Source organism: Panthera onca, chromosome A1 (assembly GCF_046562875.1).
Source record: "Panthera onca isolate mPanOnc1 chromosome A1, mPanOnc1 haplotype 2, whole genome shotgun sequence".
NCBI lineage: Eukaryota > Metazoa > Chordata > Mammalia > Carnivora > Felidae > Panthera > Panthera onca.
The window spans coordinates 27,251,089-27,269,620 of record NC_138339.1 but is presented as its reverse complement, the minus strand read 5'-3'; the positions used below and the strand labels follow the sequence as shown (position 1 = coordinate 27,269,620).

Genomic DNA, 18,532 nt, shown 5'->3' with positions numbered 1-18,532 from the left:
AGTCTTCCATTCCCTTTCCCACTCCACGCCTCCTGTTGAAATCTGGTTCTAGGAGTTTGGTTTCCAGAAGTCTCCCTTACCCCCCCCCCCCCGCCCCGCTCCCCCATTTCTACAGCATCTCTTAGTTTTCTGTCCTGAGCCTACAGAAGCCCTGGCGGTGCCGACCCTCTACAGGCTGGTCCAGAGCCTCTATCAAACGGGCACCCGGAGTCCCAAAGAGTGAAGGAGGAGAGGCTACAGAAAAGTCCCCACGCCCAGTAGCGTGTTTACTCAGACCTTTTCAAGTTGCTCCAGGGCACAGCTCACCTGCCGCGCGCAGAAAGGAGCACACAGGGTTTCCAGTACCCACGCCGCTCCCCGGGGAACTGGGAAGTCCAGGCTTCCGGCACCTGGCGCCCTCTCTTCCTGCTCGGTTACTAAGGGAGCACGTGAGCTCCCCTTTTCCTTCAGAGGCGAGAGCCTGAAAAGGTCTCAGTTCAGTCCCTCTAATCACAATGCAACTGCTCCCTCCCTCAAGGACGCCACTCCCCAGCTAATCGCTCGCGGCGTTTGCGGGCGAGTATTTTGTCTCAGGTGACCGCTGAGCGCAGAGTCGCGGCCCGGCTCCCGCGTACCCACTCCCCCTGTCCGCGATGGTAAATGGTACAATGGCCTCACGGGAGATGCCTCTCTCGCGGTGCATTTCTCTTGAATGTGGATCAAGACCGTCACTACTTTCTTCCAACTCCGAAAAAGTTTCTTATTCCCAAACCGGGCTCTCTGCGCAGCCACGCCGCAAGTCAGACGGCGCTGCGGCCGTCTCGCCTGCCAAGGCGCGAAGGAAAGGTTTTGTGGGAGGCTCCCCCAGTTGGACGCGTCGCTAGGACCCTTTCAAGAGCTCCATAAAAGTCGCTGGAATAAATGCGCTCAATTGCCTGCGCACCACTTGGCTGAGCCCCACTTCCTCGCGCCCCAATTTCTTTACATTCCTGAGTCCTTTCTCCGCTTCTGGGCGCCCCTACCCTGCCCAGTGTTGACAGCCTAAGGAGAGGAAGTTGTGTGGGGGGAGAGAAGGGGGTCGCGGGCTGGTGGCTTGGCTCTGCGATGCTGACCCGGGCCCCTTTGCCAGCTTCCTTTCTCCACCTTGTCTGGAAGCCTTCCCTCCCCGGAGACAGCCCCCTCGTCTTCTCAGTGGCGGCTCCCTTGCGCCCCTCCCTATCCTCGTCCCTCCTACCTCTCGATCCGGCGGGCGCCCAGCATCTCCTAATCCGCTCTCCTCTTTCCCCACCCGGGGAAGGCCACTTTGCGGTGACTGCGCACCCTGGGCTGAGTCAGTAGGCGGAGCTGCTGGGCAGCAGATCGTAGCGCCCCCCACTGTAGACCACCACGCCAGGCGGGTAGTAGACCAGGTCAGGCTCCGCGGTCGGGTGGAGAGGTGCCAGGGCCTGCAGCCCCTGATCTTCGGGCTCTGGCTTGGTGGTGGCTGTGAAAGGGCGCATGCTGGTGAGAGAGGGCGACGCGATGCGCCACAGCAGACTCTTGAGCGCTTTACGGAACTCGCGGCGCACGAGGCAGTAGAGGATGGGGTTGAGACAGCTGTTGGAATGAGCCAGGCACACGCTCACCGGGAACGCGTATACCTGGCATAGGAAATACTCTTGGCTGAAGGGCACCGCGTTGAACTTGATGAGGATGCTCCAGGTGGTGAGCGCCTGGTTGGGCAGCCAACACAGGAAGAATGATAGGACCACGATGGTCACTGATTTGGTGACTTTGGACCGTCTCCGGGCGCTGGCTGCGGCCAGGCTGCCCCGGCCAGCCGAGGCTCCTCCTTCGGTCCCTGCCACTCGGCGATCGGAGATGAAGCGCACCAGCAGCAGATAGCACAGGCTGATGATACACAAGGGCAGCACGAAGCCTAGCAGCACCTTCTGCAAGTGGTAGAGGCCCAGCCAGAACTGTCTGTCGCCGCCCAGCAACTTGTCTGGGAAGCGCACCAGGCACAGCTCCTCGCCCATCACCTTGATAGTGGTGGAGAAGATGGCATTGGGCAACGAGGCCAGCGCGGCGGAGGCCCAGATCAATACGCACAGTGCTTTGGCTGAAAAGCAGCAGCTGCCCCCCAGGCTTTTGCCGCAGCAGTCGCACCGGCCGTGCCCTCGGGTCCTGTGGCTCTTAAGAGCCGAGGCCACCGAGTGGTAGCGCGCCACGCTCATGGAGGTGAGGAAGAAGACGCTGGCGTACATGTTCATGGATGTCACTATGGATACGATCTTGCACATGGCCTTGCCGAAGGGCCATTTGAAGTCCAGAGCGTTTTCCACCGCCCAGAAGGGCAGGGTGAGTACGAATTGAAAGTCTGTCAGCGCCAGGTTGGTGACGAAGAGGTTGATGGAGGACTTGCGCCATCCCTGCTTACTCTTCATCAGGTAGAGCACCAGCAGGTTGCCGGTCAGGCCCAACGCGCAAACCACCCAGTACACCACGCTGATGAGGACCCGCACCCGGGCCTCGGTGTCTGCACTTTCTGTCCCGCCGGTGCCCGGGGGATGCCCCGGCGCCGCGCCGTCAGGCAGCTCTAGCCCCAGATCCCACCACAAGTCCTGAAGCTGCAGCGACGCGTTGCCGCTGGTGTTGGCCGCCTGCAGAAGGTACGGGATCATACTGAAGAGTTCTGCGAGCTCGTCTCCGCCAGCCGCCTTCTTCATAGTGACTGCCGTGGCACAGGTACCTGCAGGCACAGGTGCCTCTAGGTCATGTTCCAGGAGGACTTCAAGACCTAAGCGAGTCCAACGCGCTGGGGGTTCTGTCCCCGCGAGGGCGCAGGGCGTTCGTGGGAGCTTTCAAGGCAGCGGTTGCACATAGCTCTTGGGTACTGGGTGCCAAAAGCTTCTCTGGCCCGCGGCGGCGTTGGGGCGCGAGAGTTGGTCTCCGTGTCTGTTCTGGAGCGGAGTTCTAGAGCCGAGCAGCGCAGCTCCGAAGGCGAGCGGTGGGCGTCCAAGGATTCTCTGGCTGAGCTCGGACGATCCTTGCTGTACGATCCAGACGTTCCCGCACTGCGTTTGTTGGGCACTAGGCTATACCCACCCTACCCCTCAGGACCTCTATTGGGGGCCCGCTCCTTCTCTTTCAAATACCTTTGTCGGTTTCCTTTGCTGCTGCAGCTTGGACGAGGTTTCTGCCCTTTGAGAGGAAAAAGAGAGGGGAGTTCCATCTATCTCGCTCTGACTCTCCGGAGGTCTTTCGAAGTCATCCTCCCAGCCTTGCGCCTCCACCTCTCCGCTGTTGTCAGCTCCCAGTGAGTTGTCAGCCGCTGTCACCGGAATTCTACTCGCACCCGCAAAACCTAGGCTGCGGGCTCCCAGGGAGCATGCGTAAACCCCCGCGCGAGTTGAGGGGGCGCTTTCCGAGGTGCTGAACTTCGCCACGCCCGCTTCGGGAAGGAGGAAGCGGTGGGCGGCAGGGAGAGACCACCAGAAGATTCTCCTGTTCCTCTTCAAAGTTTCAGAAGGAGATGGTTGTAACCCTTTATTTTCCTATGTTTCTGGAGAAAGTCGGCTTTGATTTGCTCTCCCTTCTTCTTGTTTATTCCCAAACATAACTACAGGTATTAGAATTTCTTTCTTTCTTCTTTACTCTCACTTTATCTTTGAAATGATACCATTCGATGAAAGATGGTTCTAAAAATTCAAGATCTCCTACCCATTTTTATTTTTAAAAGCAACGGTAGTGGCCTCTTTTCATGCCCAGACCCCAAGTCAGATGATGGGCTTTTACTGGATAAACACAAATTCCACGTCCCCTTCTTTAATTATCTAACCACTTTACTTGGTGTCTGTGATTGTCACGATTTTCAAAGCTTCTTCATATAGCAGAACTATAGGTTCAAGTGTTGCCCTCTGCCTTTGGTATGTACTAAGAACTGAAGTTAGGCAGAGAGTATACAATTGGGGAGCTGACTTCACAGACACTAGATACCTCCCGTCCAGCTCTCAGCCCAAAGCTCTTTCACAAATTGCTTACTCACATGCATTCTCTTTACCTTGATGCAGTTGAAATAGGGGATTCTATGAGGCTGTTTTTGGACCACCAGCCCCTTACTTTCACTATGATTATAATCAAAACTCTTTAGCAGGTGTTTTTCAGACCAATGGAAGTAAATGTTGAGGAATCTTCTAAGTTACTTTGGGCAAGGGGAACCAGTGTAAACCATTTGAATTACTTCTCAAATCGCAGTTTATTTAAATGCCAGCTCAACTGCTCAATATAAATTATACTTCTTAGGGTGAAATTAAGAAATTTGAAATGTTTTCTGCACTGTCCCCGCCTAAACTGAGACAAAAATATGTTAAGCATAATTGTCCTCTCTTCTGTGGAGTTCACAACTTTACTTACAGAGATCAAGAGGATGTGGCTTTAAAGCAGCAGAGATAGTAAAATAGTTAAAAAAGAAACGTGGTACCCAAACCATATGAAGGGAAACTGAAACAATCTGGATTCCAAAGCAAGAACCCAGTTCCAAGCAGAGAACATGCTTCCCTATACACTCTGGACTTCTCCAGTTGCCGGCTAGAGGGCGTCAGGGCTTTAGTAAAAAACAAATCAAAACCAACCACCTTGAACAGCTCTAATCTGGAGAAGTTCAGCCCAGCTCTGATTATTGCTCCCAATCCACAAGTTGCCTCTGTGGACACCTCTTATCTCTGTTTTAGTATCCTCATCTTTAAGCTCACTCTTCACTTCATGTTTTACTAATTCTTTCTCCATCAAATTTTTCTCTCTCCTTTATTTAAAAAAAGAAGTTAAAAAAATATTTCAAGGAGCTATTGAAAAATGAGGAAGCCTATGGCATACTCTGACAATCCTTTGCCTTGTTTTTCACACCTGTATATGGAAGGAATTACAGTTTTTAAATATTCTGAGGCTAGATGCTAAGTAGGTGGCATCAGAGTCAGGTGGGGAGCTTGCTAAAAATTTAAGTTGCAACTCTCCTCCCAGCCCTATGCTGGCCCAGAGATTCTGATTCTCAGTGGATTTGGAAAAGGATCCAAGACTGTACATTTGCTTAAGTTTATTTTCATTTATTTTGAGACAGAGATAGAGAGCAACTGGGGGAGGGACAGAGAGAGAGACGGAGACCAAATCCCAAGTAATGTCTGAGATGTCAGCACAGAGCCCAATGTGGGGCTTGCATTCATGAACTGTGAGATCATGACTTGAGCTGAAATCAAGAGTTGGACGCTTAACTGACTGAGCCACCCAGGTGCCCCAAGACTCTACAACTTAAATGCATTCTTCCAGATGATACTAATTTTTTTCTACGTTTGGGAATATCTGGACTTTTATTTCTTTTCTAACTTTCCAGGTAAAAAAATATTAAGTCCCCAAAAATAATTAATGTCCAGTGGTGGTTTATCACACCCTAAGATTGGAAACAAAGGAAGAGAAAGAGGTCTTGGCACATTTCCTTAAAATCACATTTGGGTCCAACAATGACATTTGCTTCATTGTGGGACTGAGAGGGCCATGTGCTCCTGTGGTATGTCAGACAGCACATCTCAGACTGAGCCCTCGGGAGAGGCTGTCTCAAGTGCGACTCTCCAAGAATTCAGCCAGAATGCTTCTAAGGCTAGAATATTCATTTCTGAATCTGCTCTCTGAAAATGAACCAGAGATCATGTACAGCAATTTATAGTATCACTTAACTAAGCCTGTGTTATGGAAGCAAACATCCCTTTTCAAAGAAGTTCTTTTCCAACACTGACTAAAGACATTTTAGACCCATTATCCTAAAAATATGGGCCACATTTTTTTCAAACATCATCTAAAAAATTCAAGGAGAGAAACATATCAGTGGTGGTCAAGTATCATTTAATTATACAAGATCATAATCCAAATAATGTAATATATGACAAACAAGTTAGTAAAGGCTAGGATGTGAGTTTGAGGGAGCCTGGTATCACATGGATAGTTTGTTCTGGGCAGACTGTAGCAAGATGGAAACACTTCAGCTGGATCTAAATGAGAAGACAGGAAATTACAGGAGTCAGGTTAGAGAGAAGATATGTAATCTGAAATTCTTGATTCTGGGATTCTACAAAGAAAAGTGGGTTTTCAGGTAAAAGAGAAAAGAATCTATTCTTTCAAGATTCCTTTGGAATATGTGCAGATAATCTTCGCTCTGAATTATTTCTTTTCAGTCTGAAGATAGCACAGAATTTTATTCTACCAAAATTATGAATTGAATTCCTAATATGCACAAATCAATGTGTTAGGTGTTTGGATATAAAACAACAAAAACAACAATGGTACAATAATAATAATAATAATAATAATAAAAGCAATGATAACCATTCATATTTCACATTTATTTGGAAACTATTATTTTTCTATGGTTGTTGTAACAAATTATCACAAAATGGGTGGTTTAAAAGAACAAAAATTTATTATCTCAAAATCCTCAACACTAGAAGTCAGAAATCAGGGTGTTGTCAGAGTTGGTTCCTTGGACGTTCTGAGGGAGAAAACATACCATGCCTCTCTCCTAACTTCTGGTGAGTCTATGTTGATTCCTTGGTTTGTAACAGTATCACTGTTATCTCTGTCTTTGTCTTCAGATGGCATTTCTCCTTTCTGTGTGTATTTTTGTGTCTCCGTCTTCTCTCTATATAAGGACTCCAGTCACTGAATTAGTGTCTACTCTAATCCTATATGACTTCATCCTAATCTGCAAAAGTTATATATTTACATTTCCAAACAGGGTCACATTCACAGGTACCGGGAACTAGGACCTGAACATATCTTTTTAGGGGACACAATTATACCCACTACAGGTAACAACTGTGTCCACTGTGCAAAGGTTTTTGTCTGCATTATCTCACCTAATACGCACAAGTGAGGTTAATACTACTATCATCCCAGATCTGATTTCCAGCCTTTTATCCCCAGAACTCTAGAGTTGCATATCCAACTGTTACTTGATGCTTCAACATGGTTGCCGGTTTCCTTCAGATTTTTCAATCTTAGTAAATGGCATTACTATTCACATAACCATTCAAACTAGAAACCCAAGAGTAGGGGCACCTGGGTGGCTCAGTCGGTTAAGTGTCCGACTGCAGCTCAGGTCATGATCTCACAGTCTGTGAGTTCGAGCCCTGCATCAGGCTCTGTGCTGACAGCTCAGAGCCTGGAGCCTGCTTCAGATTCTGTGTCTCCCTCTCTCTCTGCCCCTCCCCTGCTCATGCTCTGTCTCTCTGTGTCTCAAAAATAAAAATAAAAACCTTAAAAAAATTAAAAAAAAACCCAAGAGTAATTCTTTACCTCTCATTTTCCCTTACACTTAATTGAACTCAATGTAGCAGGTCTTGGTAGCATGTTCTCAAGAACAAAAACAAAAACAAAACCCCCAAATTCCTGAATCCACCTACTTCTTTCTATTTTTCAATTTCTCTCTGTGTTAGGTATCTCTTGCTGAATAATAATTTATGTTAAAACTTTATGGCTTAAAATAACAGTCTGTGTAGTTCAGGAACCCAGGCACGGCACAGTGTCATTGGCTCAAGGTCTAGCATGAGGTTGCAGTCAAGCTGTCATCTGGGGGTTGTGGTCTTATTTAATTAATTTAGCAGTAGAGAGGGGAATTTGCCTTTAAGTTCATTCACAAGGTTGTTGGCAGACCTTGATCTTTCACTCTGTGAGATGCTCCACAGCGTTGCTTCACAATATAGCAGCTGGGTTCTGGCAGGGTAATGGGTGGGGGGGGGGGGGCAGGGAGAGGAATCGGCATCAAATCTATATGGTGTTTTTATAATCTAGTAAAAGAAGTGGCACTCCTATCACTTCTGCCACATCACCTTCTTTAGAGGCCAGTCAATAAGTCCAGTCCATACTCAGGGAGAGGGGAGTTACACAGGAATATGATTACTAGGCAGCAGAGATCATGGGACTATATTGAAAGCTGACTACCACAATAGGGCATGTTGCCACAATACCCAGCAGGAAACAGGAGTTGAAGACCTACTCAACTGAGTCGATATCTCAACAGCGACACAGTGCTGGGACAATAAAGATTGAAGTTAAAGCCTAGTAAAATGGAAGGGAATATTAAGTAAGCAGTCCAGGCTTTCAGTCCAAACCCCCAAAGAGGCACATCCTAAGGGTAAGTTCTACACTCTATTCTCAACAACCAGAAAACACACACTTCCTTCAAATACACATAGAACATTCACCAAAATAGACCACATGCTGGGCCAAACTCAAGTTTCAACACATTTCAAAGGATTGAAATCATACAGACCATGTATTTTAAGCACAGTGGAATTAAACTAGAAATCAACAAAAGAATGATTACTAGAAGTCCTCAAATGTTTCACAATTAGGTCACATATTTTAAACAACCCTGATTAAAGACGAACTAAAATATAAAATGTTATAAAAGAAAGTATAAAATAGTTTAAAATAAATCATAGTAAAATATGGCATCAAATTCTGTGGGATGTAATCAAAACAGTGCTTAGAAGGAAATTTATAGCTGTAAGTGCATATTTTTAAAAAGAAAGGTTAAACATCTAGCTTCAAACTCAAAATACTAGAGGACGATAAATACTTTCATTCCAAAGAAAGGAGAAGTATGGGAATAGTAAAGATAAGAGCAGAAATATGCAGACAGCTTCTGCTATATCAGGGATTAACCTTCTAGTTGTTGGCTCATACAGAGGTGGGTGGAGGAGGTCCCAAGAGAAGAGCAGAGCAGCCCAAGGTGGGGTTGCTCAGGGGGCTTTCAGAATATTCATAAAGGAGAATATTTATTTCTGAGGGCAAAGAGAGGAATGAGTAGTCTAATACTAAAACCAGACTCTGTTTCCCAACTCCAGGTGGGAGTTAAGAGAGGAAGCCAACTCTTTAATAGAGAGGTGTGTCCATGGGTCTCAAAGCAGGTTATTCCCAGAACATTCCCCACTGAGTCTCCCAGCCATCCACCCTCACAGCAAATATTTATTCGTCCTTTTTATCTTTGAGGGAAATGCAGTAATAAATAAAACATAGCCCTTGTGCCCACAGTTTATAATCAAGTGGAAAGTCAATTACAAGGAATCATGAGATTCATTAACTTGACTCTCACTGCATGAAATTCAGGTTGGCTGCCTGCTTTCTAACTCAACACTGATAACATCAGTTCTTTTTGTGAGTCTTTCACAGGGTTCTCTCTGCCTTACATACGAACCCATGCATTCAATAAACATATCCTGTGTACTCCATTTTCTCACACTGGGTTTCAAAGACTCCATAATTTTATCCATATACATATCAGTCCTCTCACCTTCAAAAGATGAATCATAGCACCTTAATCTGACCACAGCCACTGCTTTACTGCAGGAAGCAGTGGCTGAATCAATAGAGCCCTTTGCTCTTGGAGGCCTCTCAGGAGACTTGGTGTAGATTTAATAGGACAGCAAACAATCAACTAATAGTGTGAGTCGGTGTTATCTGCTACACTCAGAGAGGCTAGGAAGCAACAGAGGAGGACTTCTTGTTGCCAAGGAGGCAATACTGGCAGGCAACATTTGGAGAGTGTGGCCAAGGTAGACAAAGGTGCTCGCAGAGGCATTTAGCACCTGGCCAGCTGCCCCCTGGGCTTCGTGAAAGTGTCTCCGAGAGCACAGAGTCTGGCTTTCTACGCTCTGAAGATTCAAAGTGCCGCAGATACTCACCTTGTGGCTGTAGAGATAACCTACATCTCTGGCAGTGTAGGCAAGCTATGTTAAAAGTGCAAACCATGAACAAAAAAATAAAAAAATAAAAGTGCAAAACCATGAAGAGAAGCTTTATTTTTATCCAGGGTTAACTTCAAAGCTGGTTTTTTGTTATTTTCATGTATATCCTTAAGAGCCACTTTATCATGAGGAGAAGTATACACGAGTTGTTGAAATGAAATTGTTGGAGGACTTAGGGGCCTTGCTTCATAAGTTTCAAGGAAAGATCTTTAACAGGAATTGGTGGTATGCATGCATCTGCCTGAGCTTAGGCTGGGTGTCGGTTACCAAGTTTTATCTCCATCGCTTTTCCAATGGTCAACAGATAAGTTAGTGACAAAGTAAATGGATGGACCCACGGTGGTAGATCCATACAATGGGACTCTATGCAGAAATAAAAAGGAGAAGAGTACTGGGACACAAAATATCCAAATAATTACGCTGAGTTAAAGAAGGCAGACAAAAATTAGTTCATACTGTATGAATCCCTTTATGTGTAATTCAAGAAATTGCTAATGAGTCTCCAGAGACAGCAGGAGAGTTGGGGGGAGGTCATACAAGTAGGGACAGGAGGAGGGGACTGCAAAGGGACGGGGGAATCTTCTAGTTTGACACACACACACTAGCACACACGCACATGTGCACACACACACATATGTCAAAACTTATTGTGGTGATGATGTCACAGGTGTGTATATCCATGCAAATGCATAAAATTGTACACTTTAAACATATGCAGTTTATTGTATGTCAATTGTACCTCAATAAAGGAAAAGAAAGGGTATTATTATGGTATATCCTTATTGCCACCTGAGCAAAATCTCATTTACTCACTTCAAAGTTTCTTTGGGGCATGGCTGATCTGCTCTCAATGACCCCAGGAGGATACCAGAAAGCAGTGATGAATATCGGGGCTGTGGCCCTGACAGGAGCCTGGCAGAAGCCCTGACACTCAGCTGCTCTCCTGCTTCTCTGAGAAGAATGCCAGCCCAGGCTATTCATGGGCTTGTATTGAGCTCCGTGGGTTAGGAGAATATTAAAAGTGCAGTAAACTAGGATTGTGAACATTCCTTGGTATTTTCATACCTTCCTGACACCACTTTCCATGAAAGAAGTTCTGATCTGGTCAGATTCCAAAGACCTTGGTTGAGCTGCGTTTATTAGTGGATGGAATTATTGTTTGTTAACCAAACTCTATCATTGGTCTTTCTCTTCCATTTTTTTCTTCTGTGCAGCTGAGTATGCAAAGCCTGGATTCTTCTCTTGTCCTTACCTCAGTTTGAGCTAATGAATAACAATGCCTCCTTGAAAACGTTTTTCACTTGATTTTGCAAATACCACACTCTCCATTCTCATTTTGTTGCCTAGTGTTTGGTTTCCTGTGCTGATTTTTCTTTATTTCCTGGAACTCTAAATATTGGAGCACTCTCAATGTCTTAGCCTGTTTTGGCTGATATGACAAAAATACCATAGACTGGGTGGCTTGTAAACAACAGAAATTCATCTCTTACAATTTTGGAGGCTGGGAAGTCCAAGATCAAGGCACTGACAGAGTCAGTGTCTGGTGAGAGCCTGCTTTCTGCTTCACAGACGGCTATTTTCTTGCTGTGTCTTCACGTGGTGGAAGGGGTGAGAGAGCACACATGAATGGCACAAATCCCATTCATGAGGCTTCCACTCTCATGGACTAATCACCTCCCAAAGGCCCCACCTTCCTATGCCATCACATTGGGGTTTAGGATTTCAACATATGGTGTGTGTGTGTGTGTGTGTGTGTGTGTGTGTGTGTGTGTCTGGGGGAAGACACAGATATTTAGTCTACAATACCCGGAGTACAAGCTTCACATTTGTTTTCTTCTCTGCTACATTCTCATAATAGATACTTTCATTCCATTCAAGGCTGTCAATATCATCCAAATACCTATGATGACTTCTGAATGCATAACGTCATCCTGAACCTCTCTCTGAACTCAAGACTTGTATATCCATTAGCCTATTTGCCTTTTCCTTTCAGATATCTAAGAGATATCTTAACATGTTTCAAACTGAACTTTTGATTTCCCCCACCCCCACCAATTCTATTCTACCTTCCATCTTCCCCATCTCAATTATTGGCAACTCTAAACCTTGAAATGCTCCTTGAGTTCTTTTTTTTTTTCCTTACACCACACATCCAATTTATTAGAAAGTCTTGTTTTTACTTGCAAAATAAATCCAGAATCTGATAGATTTTCACCATGTCTTTTGCTACCACATGATGTAACCCATCATTATCTGATACCAGAGTTAATTCAGTGGCTTCCTAACTGCTCTCTATGCTCCTCCCTTTCCCTCTCTACAGCAGCCCAGGACACCCTATAAATCCTAAGTCATTTCGTGTCACTTCTGTATCCTGTATTCAACTCCCCACCCACCATGGCTTCTTTACTTGCTCAGGGTAAAATCCAAAGTCTTCCCTGTGGTCTCTAAGGGCCTTGTGACCTTCCCTCCCCTTCTCCATCACCACTCTCCCCTTGTCCACACACTTGACAAACATTTTGCTTCTTCTTGAGCTCTTTAAGCATATTCCTATTTATTCCCAATAAGGTCTTTCCCCAATAGGGTCTTTCCTATTACTGTCTCCTTGGACTGGAATGCTCTTCTTCCAGATACTTATTTTGTCCAGATTCTTAATTCCTTCCTTAAAATTACCTTAGTGGAGGCCACTCTTGACCCTCTTATATAAAAGAGGAACCCACTCCTCTCAATACTTCAGTCCTCCTTAGCCTGTTTTTGTTCCCACCGCTCTTACCACTGTCTTACATATTATATATTTACTTGTTTGTTCTCTTTCCCCCTGGCTCAAGCCAGGACATATGAAAACATGAGGAAAGATTCTCTGACTATTTTATTCATTGTTATACCCCCAATGCCTAGACACAGAAGCAGTCAACAAATATTTGTTGAATGAACACACGGAGTATTCTCTTTTTGCTAACACAGTAGCGCTCAAATATTCCCTGATACATCCCATCCCTAATTTCTTCCTTTTCTTGGGAACAATGGGCACACCATTCTTTAATTCAGATTTAATCTTTAAGGCAGAATGACAGAAAGGGACTGGTGCCCACGTGGACTAACACAGGACCAATCTGATAATGGTAACCTCTGAAGTTGCCAACATGGTTACTCAGAGACCACCATGCACGGGCACTCAGTTGGCTACTCACTTCTCATTATTAGGCTTCTCTAATTTCCAATCCGATAGCATCTTTCTTCATCAAGTGTTAAATTATTTTACAGAATAACAACAAATTGTTACATTTATGTTTTTTTATTTAGAAACAACCACAAACTTACATGAAAGTTGGAAGTGGGGTTAAAGAGAACATTTTATGTTCTGAATCATTTGAGAGTAAATTGTCAACTAGATGCCCCTCACCTCCACTTTCATGTGTATCTCTAACAAACAAGGTCAGTGTTCTACATAAGTCACACCGTCACAAACGGGAAATTAAGTGATACAATACTAACACTACATTCTTTGTCTCCTTTCAAGCTTCACTAATTATTCCAACAGTGTCTTTTGTGACAAAAGGACCTTATTTAGAATTAAGTGTTGCATTTAGTTGTCATATCTCTTAGGTCTCCTTCAATCTGGGACAGGTTTTTAGTTTTCCTTTGACTTTCTTAGCCTTTTGCAGATTAAAAAAAAAAACCACCAGCAGTTATTGAGGGAGCTGAGGTGCCTCAACTTAGGTTGTCTGATGTGTTCTCATGATTAGAGTCAGACTATGTATCTTTGGCAGATATTTCACAGAGTGATGGTGTTCTTATTGGAGCCTATCAGGTAGCACATAGTTTTGATTATCCACACTACTGATTTTGTTTTCTTTGTTTACTTGATTAAAGGGATATTTGCAAGCTTTGTTCACTCTAAAGTACTCTTTTTGCCTTTATATTTAATAAATATATGGGAGGAGATAATTTAAAATTGTATAAAGTTGTATAAAGTTCCCGTTCTTCATCGTTTATCTATTTATCATTTATCTATTTGTATCAATATGGATTCATTGATTCTTATCTTATTGTAAGATTTATTACTATTATACGTTTTTGCTTAAACTTCCTTAGACTTGGCCAGTGGGTGCCTTTTTTCATGTTAACTCCTCTCTCCTTTTGACAAGCTCTCATCTTTCTTTGAGTTTTTGTTTTTGTTTTTGTTTTTGTTTTTCAGCAATAAAATGCTTCTGGCTTATCTTCTATCTCTCAAGCCCTAGTTCTAAATCCAGTCATTTCTCTAAGGAGTCCTAGTTCTTAGGCCTATTTATATCTTTATTTCTGTATGCATCTATACAGTCATCAGCAACTTTGGGTTCATACCAATTACCTTCAGTTGTAGTCCAACACAGAGTTTATTCTACTTCTCTCTCTCTCTCTCTCCCTCTCTCTCTCTTTTCATATTGGTAATTCTCTTCACTGGCAGTGAGAAACTTGACTCCCATTATCCTTGCTGTGTTTACTTATTTAATGAATTTCCCTGTATGTAACAGATCTCCAGTCACCACCAACCGTTTCCACCACCACCCCACCCTTTCTTACCCTGCCAGTATTTCAGCACCCTTCTGGGACATTCCCTCTCAGGTGGATGCCCTCCTCACTCTGCTCAGGTTCTGATACCATGCAGTGGGCAGCTGTCTTACATGGATAACGATTTTACATTGCTGAGGCTCTGACACCTTTGTAATAGGCTGCTCCCTGACCCCCTCACACAACTTGGAGTCCCTCTGGCAGACCTCCCATATGAGTCTCCCTCCATTAACCCAGTAAAATCTTGTTACATTTCATTTTGATTAGGCTTAAGATGATCTACAAACTGAAATTAGTTTCAGTTTACTGCAACATTTTTATTTAAGTGCTACACATTTTTTTCTGAAATATGCTGTTTTCTTTCAGCCAATAGTATATTTCATTAATCAGGGATCCATAGCTTTCTCAGCCATGGCTTTCAAAGGGGCATTGCCATGACATTGTTTATTTAATTAAGTTGATTAATTACATTAGAAGAATGGTCCAAAATGGAACCCACTTGATACAAATCCAGGTAACTTTACAAAATCTACAATGCATAGATTCCAGAATCTTCAGATTGAGCCAGGAAGGCAAACTCTCTGGGGGTTGAGTGTATGGAGTAGGCAGTGTTGATTACCCATCCACCTACATATTGGATACAACTGGGTGGAAGAATAAAAGTGAACTTACACTTCTAAGAGTTACAAATACTTAGCTCCATATTCTTTTAAGACTGGAGAAAGGTTTAAAAGAAAATAGTACAAAACTACCCTACGACCCAGCAATGGCATTACTAGATATTTACCCAAGGACACAAAAAATACTAATTCAAAGGGATGTATGCACCCCAATGTTTATACCAGCATTATCTACAGTAGCCAAATTATGGAAATAACCCAAGTGTCCAACAACTGATGAATGGATAAAGAATATGTGGTATGTATATGTATTTGTATATGTATATGTATATGTGTGTATATGTGTGTGTATATATGTATATATATACACACATGCACACACACACATACACACACAATGGAATATTACTCAACCACAAAAAAGAATGAATCTTATCATTTGTAATGACATGGATGGAACTAGAGAGTATTATGTTAACTGAAATAATAAGTCAGTCAGAGAAAGACAAATACCATGTGATTTCACTCATATGTGGAATTTAAGAAACAAAACAAATGAGCAAAGGAGAAAAAAAGAAAGAGAGAGAGAGGCAAGCCAAGAAACACACTCTTTCCTAACTATAAAGAATGAATTGATGGTTACCAGAGGGAAGGTGGGTGGGAGAATAGGTGAAATGAGTGATGGGGATTAAGGAATGCACTTGTGATGTGCACCGGGTGATGTACGAAGGTATTGAATCACTATATTGTACATCTGAAACTAATATTGCACTGTGTGTTAACTAACTGGGATTTAAATAAAAACTTTAAAAAAGTAAAGAAAGTAGTATATGTGACAACAATATTGAAATGTATGACTTTTGAAAACAATGTTTTGTTTCCACTTTCAAGTAGAGGTAAGATCCGACTACTCTTGAAAACCTCAGAGGAAGACTCTTCTCTCCATCCTTTGGGTTGACTTAGGAACAGCAGCTTGCCAACTATAAAGCGTGATACACTGATTTTTACTACGAGGTAGTGGTTGTGGTACTCAGGCAGGATTAACAGATGGAAGGTCTATTTTTATGACATGCCCATTTGTGATTCTTGGGGCAAAGTCCGGGTTGTTTTGGTTTTGGTTTTGATTTTGGTCGAAGTCAGTTTCTTTTGCCTTTCTAGTGTTAATGACAGCTCTGAAAAATGCAGGGACTAACAGTCCCCGAATGTCAGCTATCTCTTGTGCTTCTATAGGCTTAGTTGGAAAGTATGAACTTCCAAAGCCTTCTTTGCTCATGAAACAGAGGGAGCTTTTTGTGAAGCATCTCATATCTTTTGTCACAATTTGCATTTTTGTACAGAAAATACTTCACCATAAAGAACTAAACCACTACCTGATATGCTATGGTGATGTCTGTAGATTGTCTGTATATCAGTGTTCTTAGTCCTTCCACTCTGTGAATGACAGCATCACAAGGGGTCTTTAGTAAGATGGATTTGTGTTTGATTCTGTTGGGTGGCTTGACTGAATCTTTTCTTTTTTTCTGAACCTCACTACTTTATCCTGGTTTTTCTCTTTGTACTGATGTGATCCTAGGCAAGTTGTATAGCCTTTCAGTGTTTTCTCAACTATAAATGAAAGATAGTAATATTACCTGCCTAATAGGTTTTTGTAAAGATTAAATAAAGTAATGCAGATACACAGTGTTTAGCAGAGTGCTTGATGTATAGTCAGTGTGTAGTCTATTTTATTGTTTCTGTTCTTCGCTGTTATTCAGCACTTGGATTTTCATGTTTTTAAAGTCTTTTTTTCAATGGTAGTATATTTGCATCTGCTGGCTCGGGGATATTTTGGAGACTGCAGTGATTCACAGGTCTGGTGTTTATAGTGGACATATCAGGAAATGTAGTTGGCTTTTTTTTTTATTGCTACCACCCTTTGTCACCAAGAACATGTGTTACCTTTTTCCAATGAGTAGAGGAAAAGGTGAGTGGGATTAACTTTTCCCTCTACCCAGAGGAAACACCAGGCTTTGGGGGTATTTTGTAAATTCTGGAAAAAGGAGGAGGAACTTAGAATAGTGCTGAGCCATGTTGAAAACGTGCTGAATTTAGAGACATGAATTGATAGTTGCACCACTAGGGCAGTTAGGTGAGTCTCAACAGCACCTGGAAATAAAAAGCAGGGAAAATCGGCAGTTAGGGTAAAACAAGGTTAGAGTTTGATGAGGAAGAGGTGTTGAAGGCGCTGGTGAGAGATGATTTAAGGAGATGACTCATAGGCTGTGGATAGGCAGAAAAGGAGGTAATGGCAGAGAGATGTTTAAAGACTATGGGACCACCAAAGATGGAGAGGTCAGGAGATACGCAGTCCTTACTAGGCTGAAGACCCAGGGTACTGGGTACAAAGGTTTGGAAGGGCTGACAGAATACGAAGTTTTGGTGGTGGGCCCAAATTGTAATTACAAGGGTCCTTATAAATGGAAAAGGGAAGGAAAAGAGATAGTGTCAGGATGATGCCCTATAAGAGATTCAAAGGCCAGTGCTGACTTTGAAAATGGGGGAAGAGGGCAAGGAGCCAGGAAATGTGGTCTTAGAAGATAAAAAAGGCAAGAAAATGACTCTTCTCTGCCTCCAGAAAGGAAGGCAGCTGTGCTTACACCTTGATTTTAAGCCAGTAAGACCTATCTCAGACTTCTGACCTCCAACTGTATGATATTAAATTTGTGCTGGTTTAACTCACCAAGTTTATGGGAATTTGTAACGTGAATAATAGGAAACTAATCCAATATCGTGGCGCATATGTATCCAGTCTGAAGGATCCATGCCCACCACAAACCTGCGAGGACCACCTTGCACTTAGATCACCGCTTTGACGTTCCTGCCCAGGCCTGCGAGAGGTTGAATGAGTCGGGTTTCCCCAGCCTCTCAAGGAACACATATGGTTGGCTGGAAGCCATGGAGAACCAGTATGGAGCCGAATTCCTCCTGAATGGAGTAAGGAGGCCTGTTTCAGCCCAGAGGTGTGAAATCTTGGCTGGATTATTCCAGTAAATTCTCAGGATGCCTGGCAAGCTCCCTGGTTTGCAGCATTGTCTCAGTAATGTAAAGCTTGAGCCTCTGAATGGATGTCCCCTCCGTGGGCAGCCTGTGCAGGTAAACTGGAGCGCTACCTTCACATGGTCTCCGGCTTGCTTATTTCCTCCACTCTCCTTATGGGTGAGTGGAGGTGGGCTAGGAAAGGTGGGGTTATAAAAGTAGAAGAGCACCAGAGACCTGCAGACCCAGCGTGGCTCATAATTATCTGGTCTCGTCACGTCTTTGTGGCGAAGAAGGGACTTGTCAAGCGTCGAACTAGAAGCTTAGCTCAGGCCATTTCCCTCTGCGTGACTTGGCAAAGAGAGAAATTGCCCATTACTTTTTAAAATGGAAGTCTTAGCTTGCCTTGGAAGGGAATCCCAGAGACGTCTGGCTGAGCGAGGGGTCTTGGTAGAGCCAGGTCAGGAAAAGTTGGGAAACGGAGCCGAGAAGGGCAGCCAAGGGGGCAGCACTGAGCTGGGGAGGGTGAGGGAGTGGGGTCCCCCATGCCCCAGCTCGGCGCCCAGCACTCTCGGCCTGTATTTCAGCCAGGGAGGG

General features: G+C 44.0%; 1 protein-coding gene across 1 annotated transcript; it reads right to left on the bottom strand.

Moving 5' to 3' along the window:
- Positions 1–173: 173 nt before the first annotated feature.
- Positions 174–7,235, bottom strand: RXFP3 (relaxin family peptide receptor 3). The gene has a single exon (XM_060634439.3). The coding sequence runs from the start codon at positions 2,685–2,687 to the stop codon at positions 1,311–1,313; it is 1,377 nt and encodes a 458-aa protein (XP_060490422.1). The 5' UTR covers positions 2,688–7,235; the 3' UTR covers positions 174–1,310.
- Positions 7,236–18,532: the final 11,297 nt, after the last annotated feature.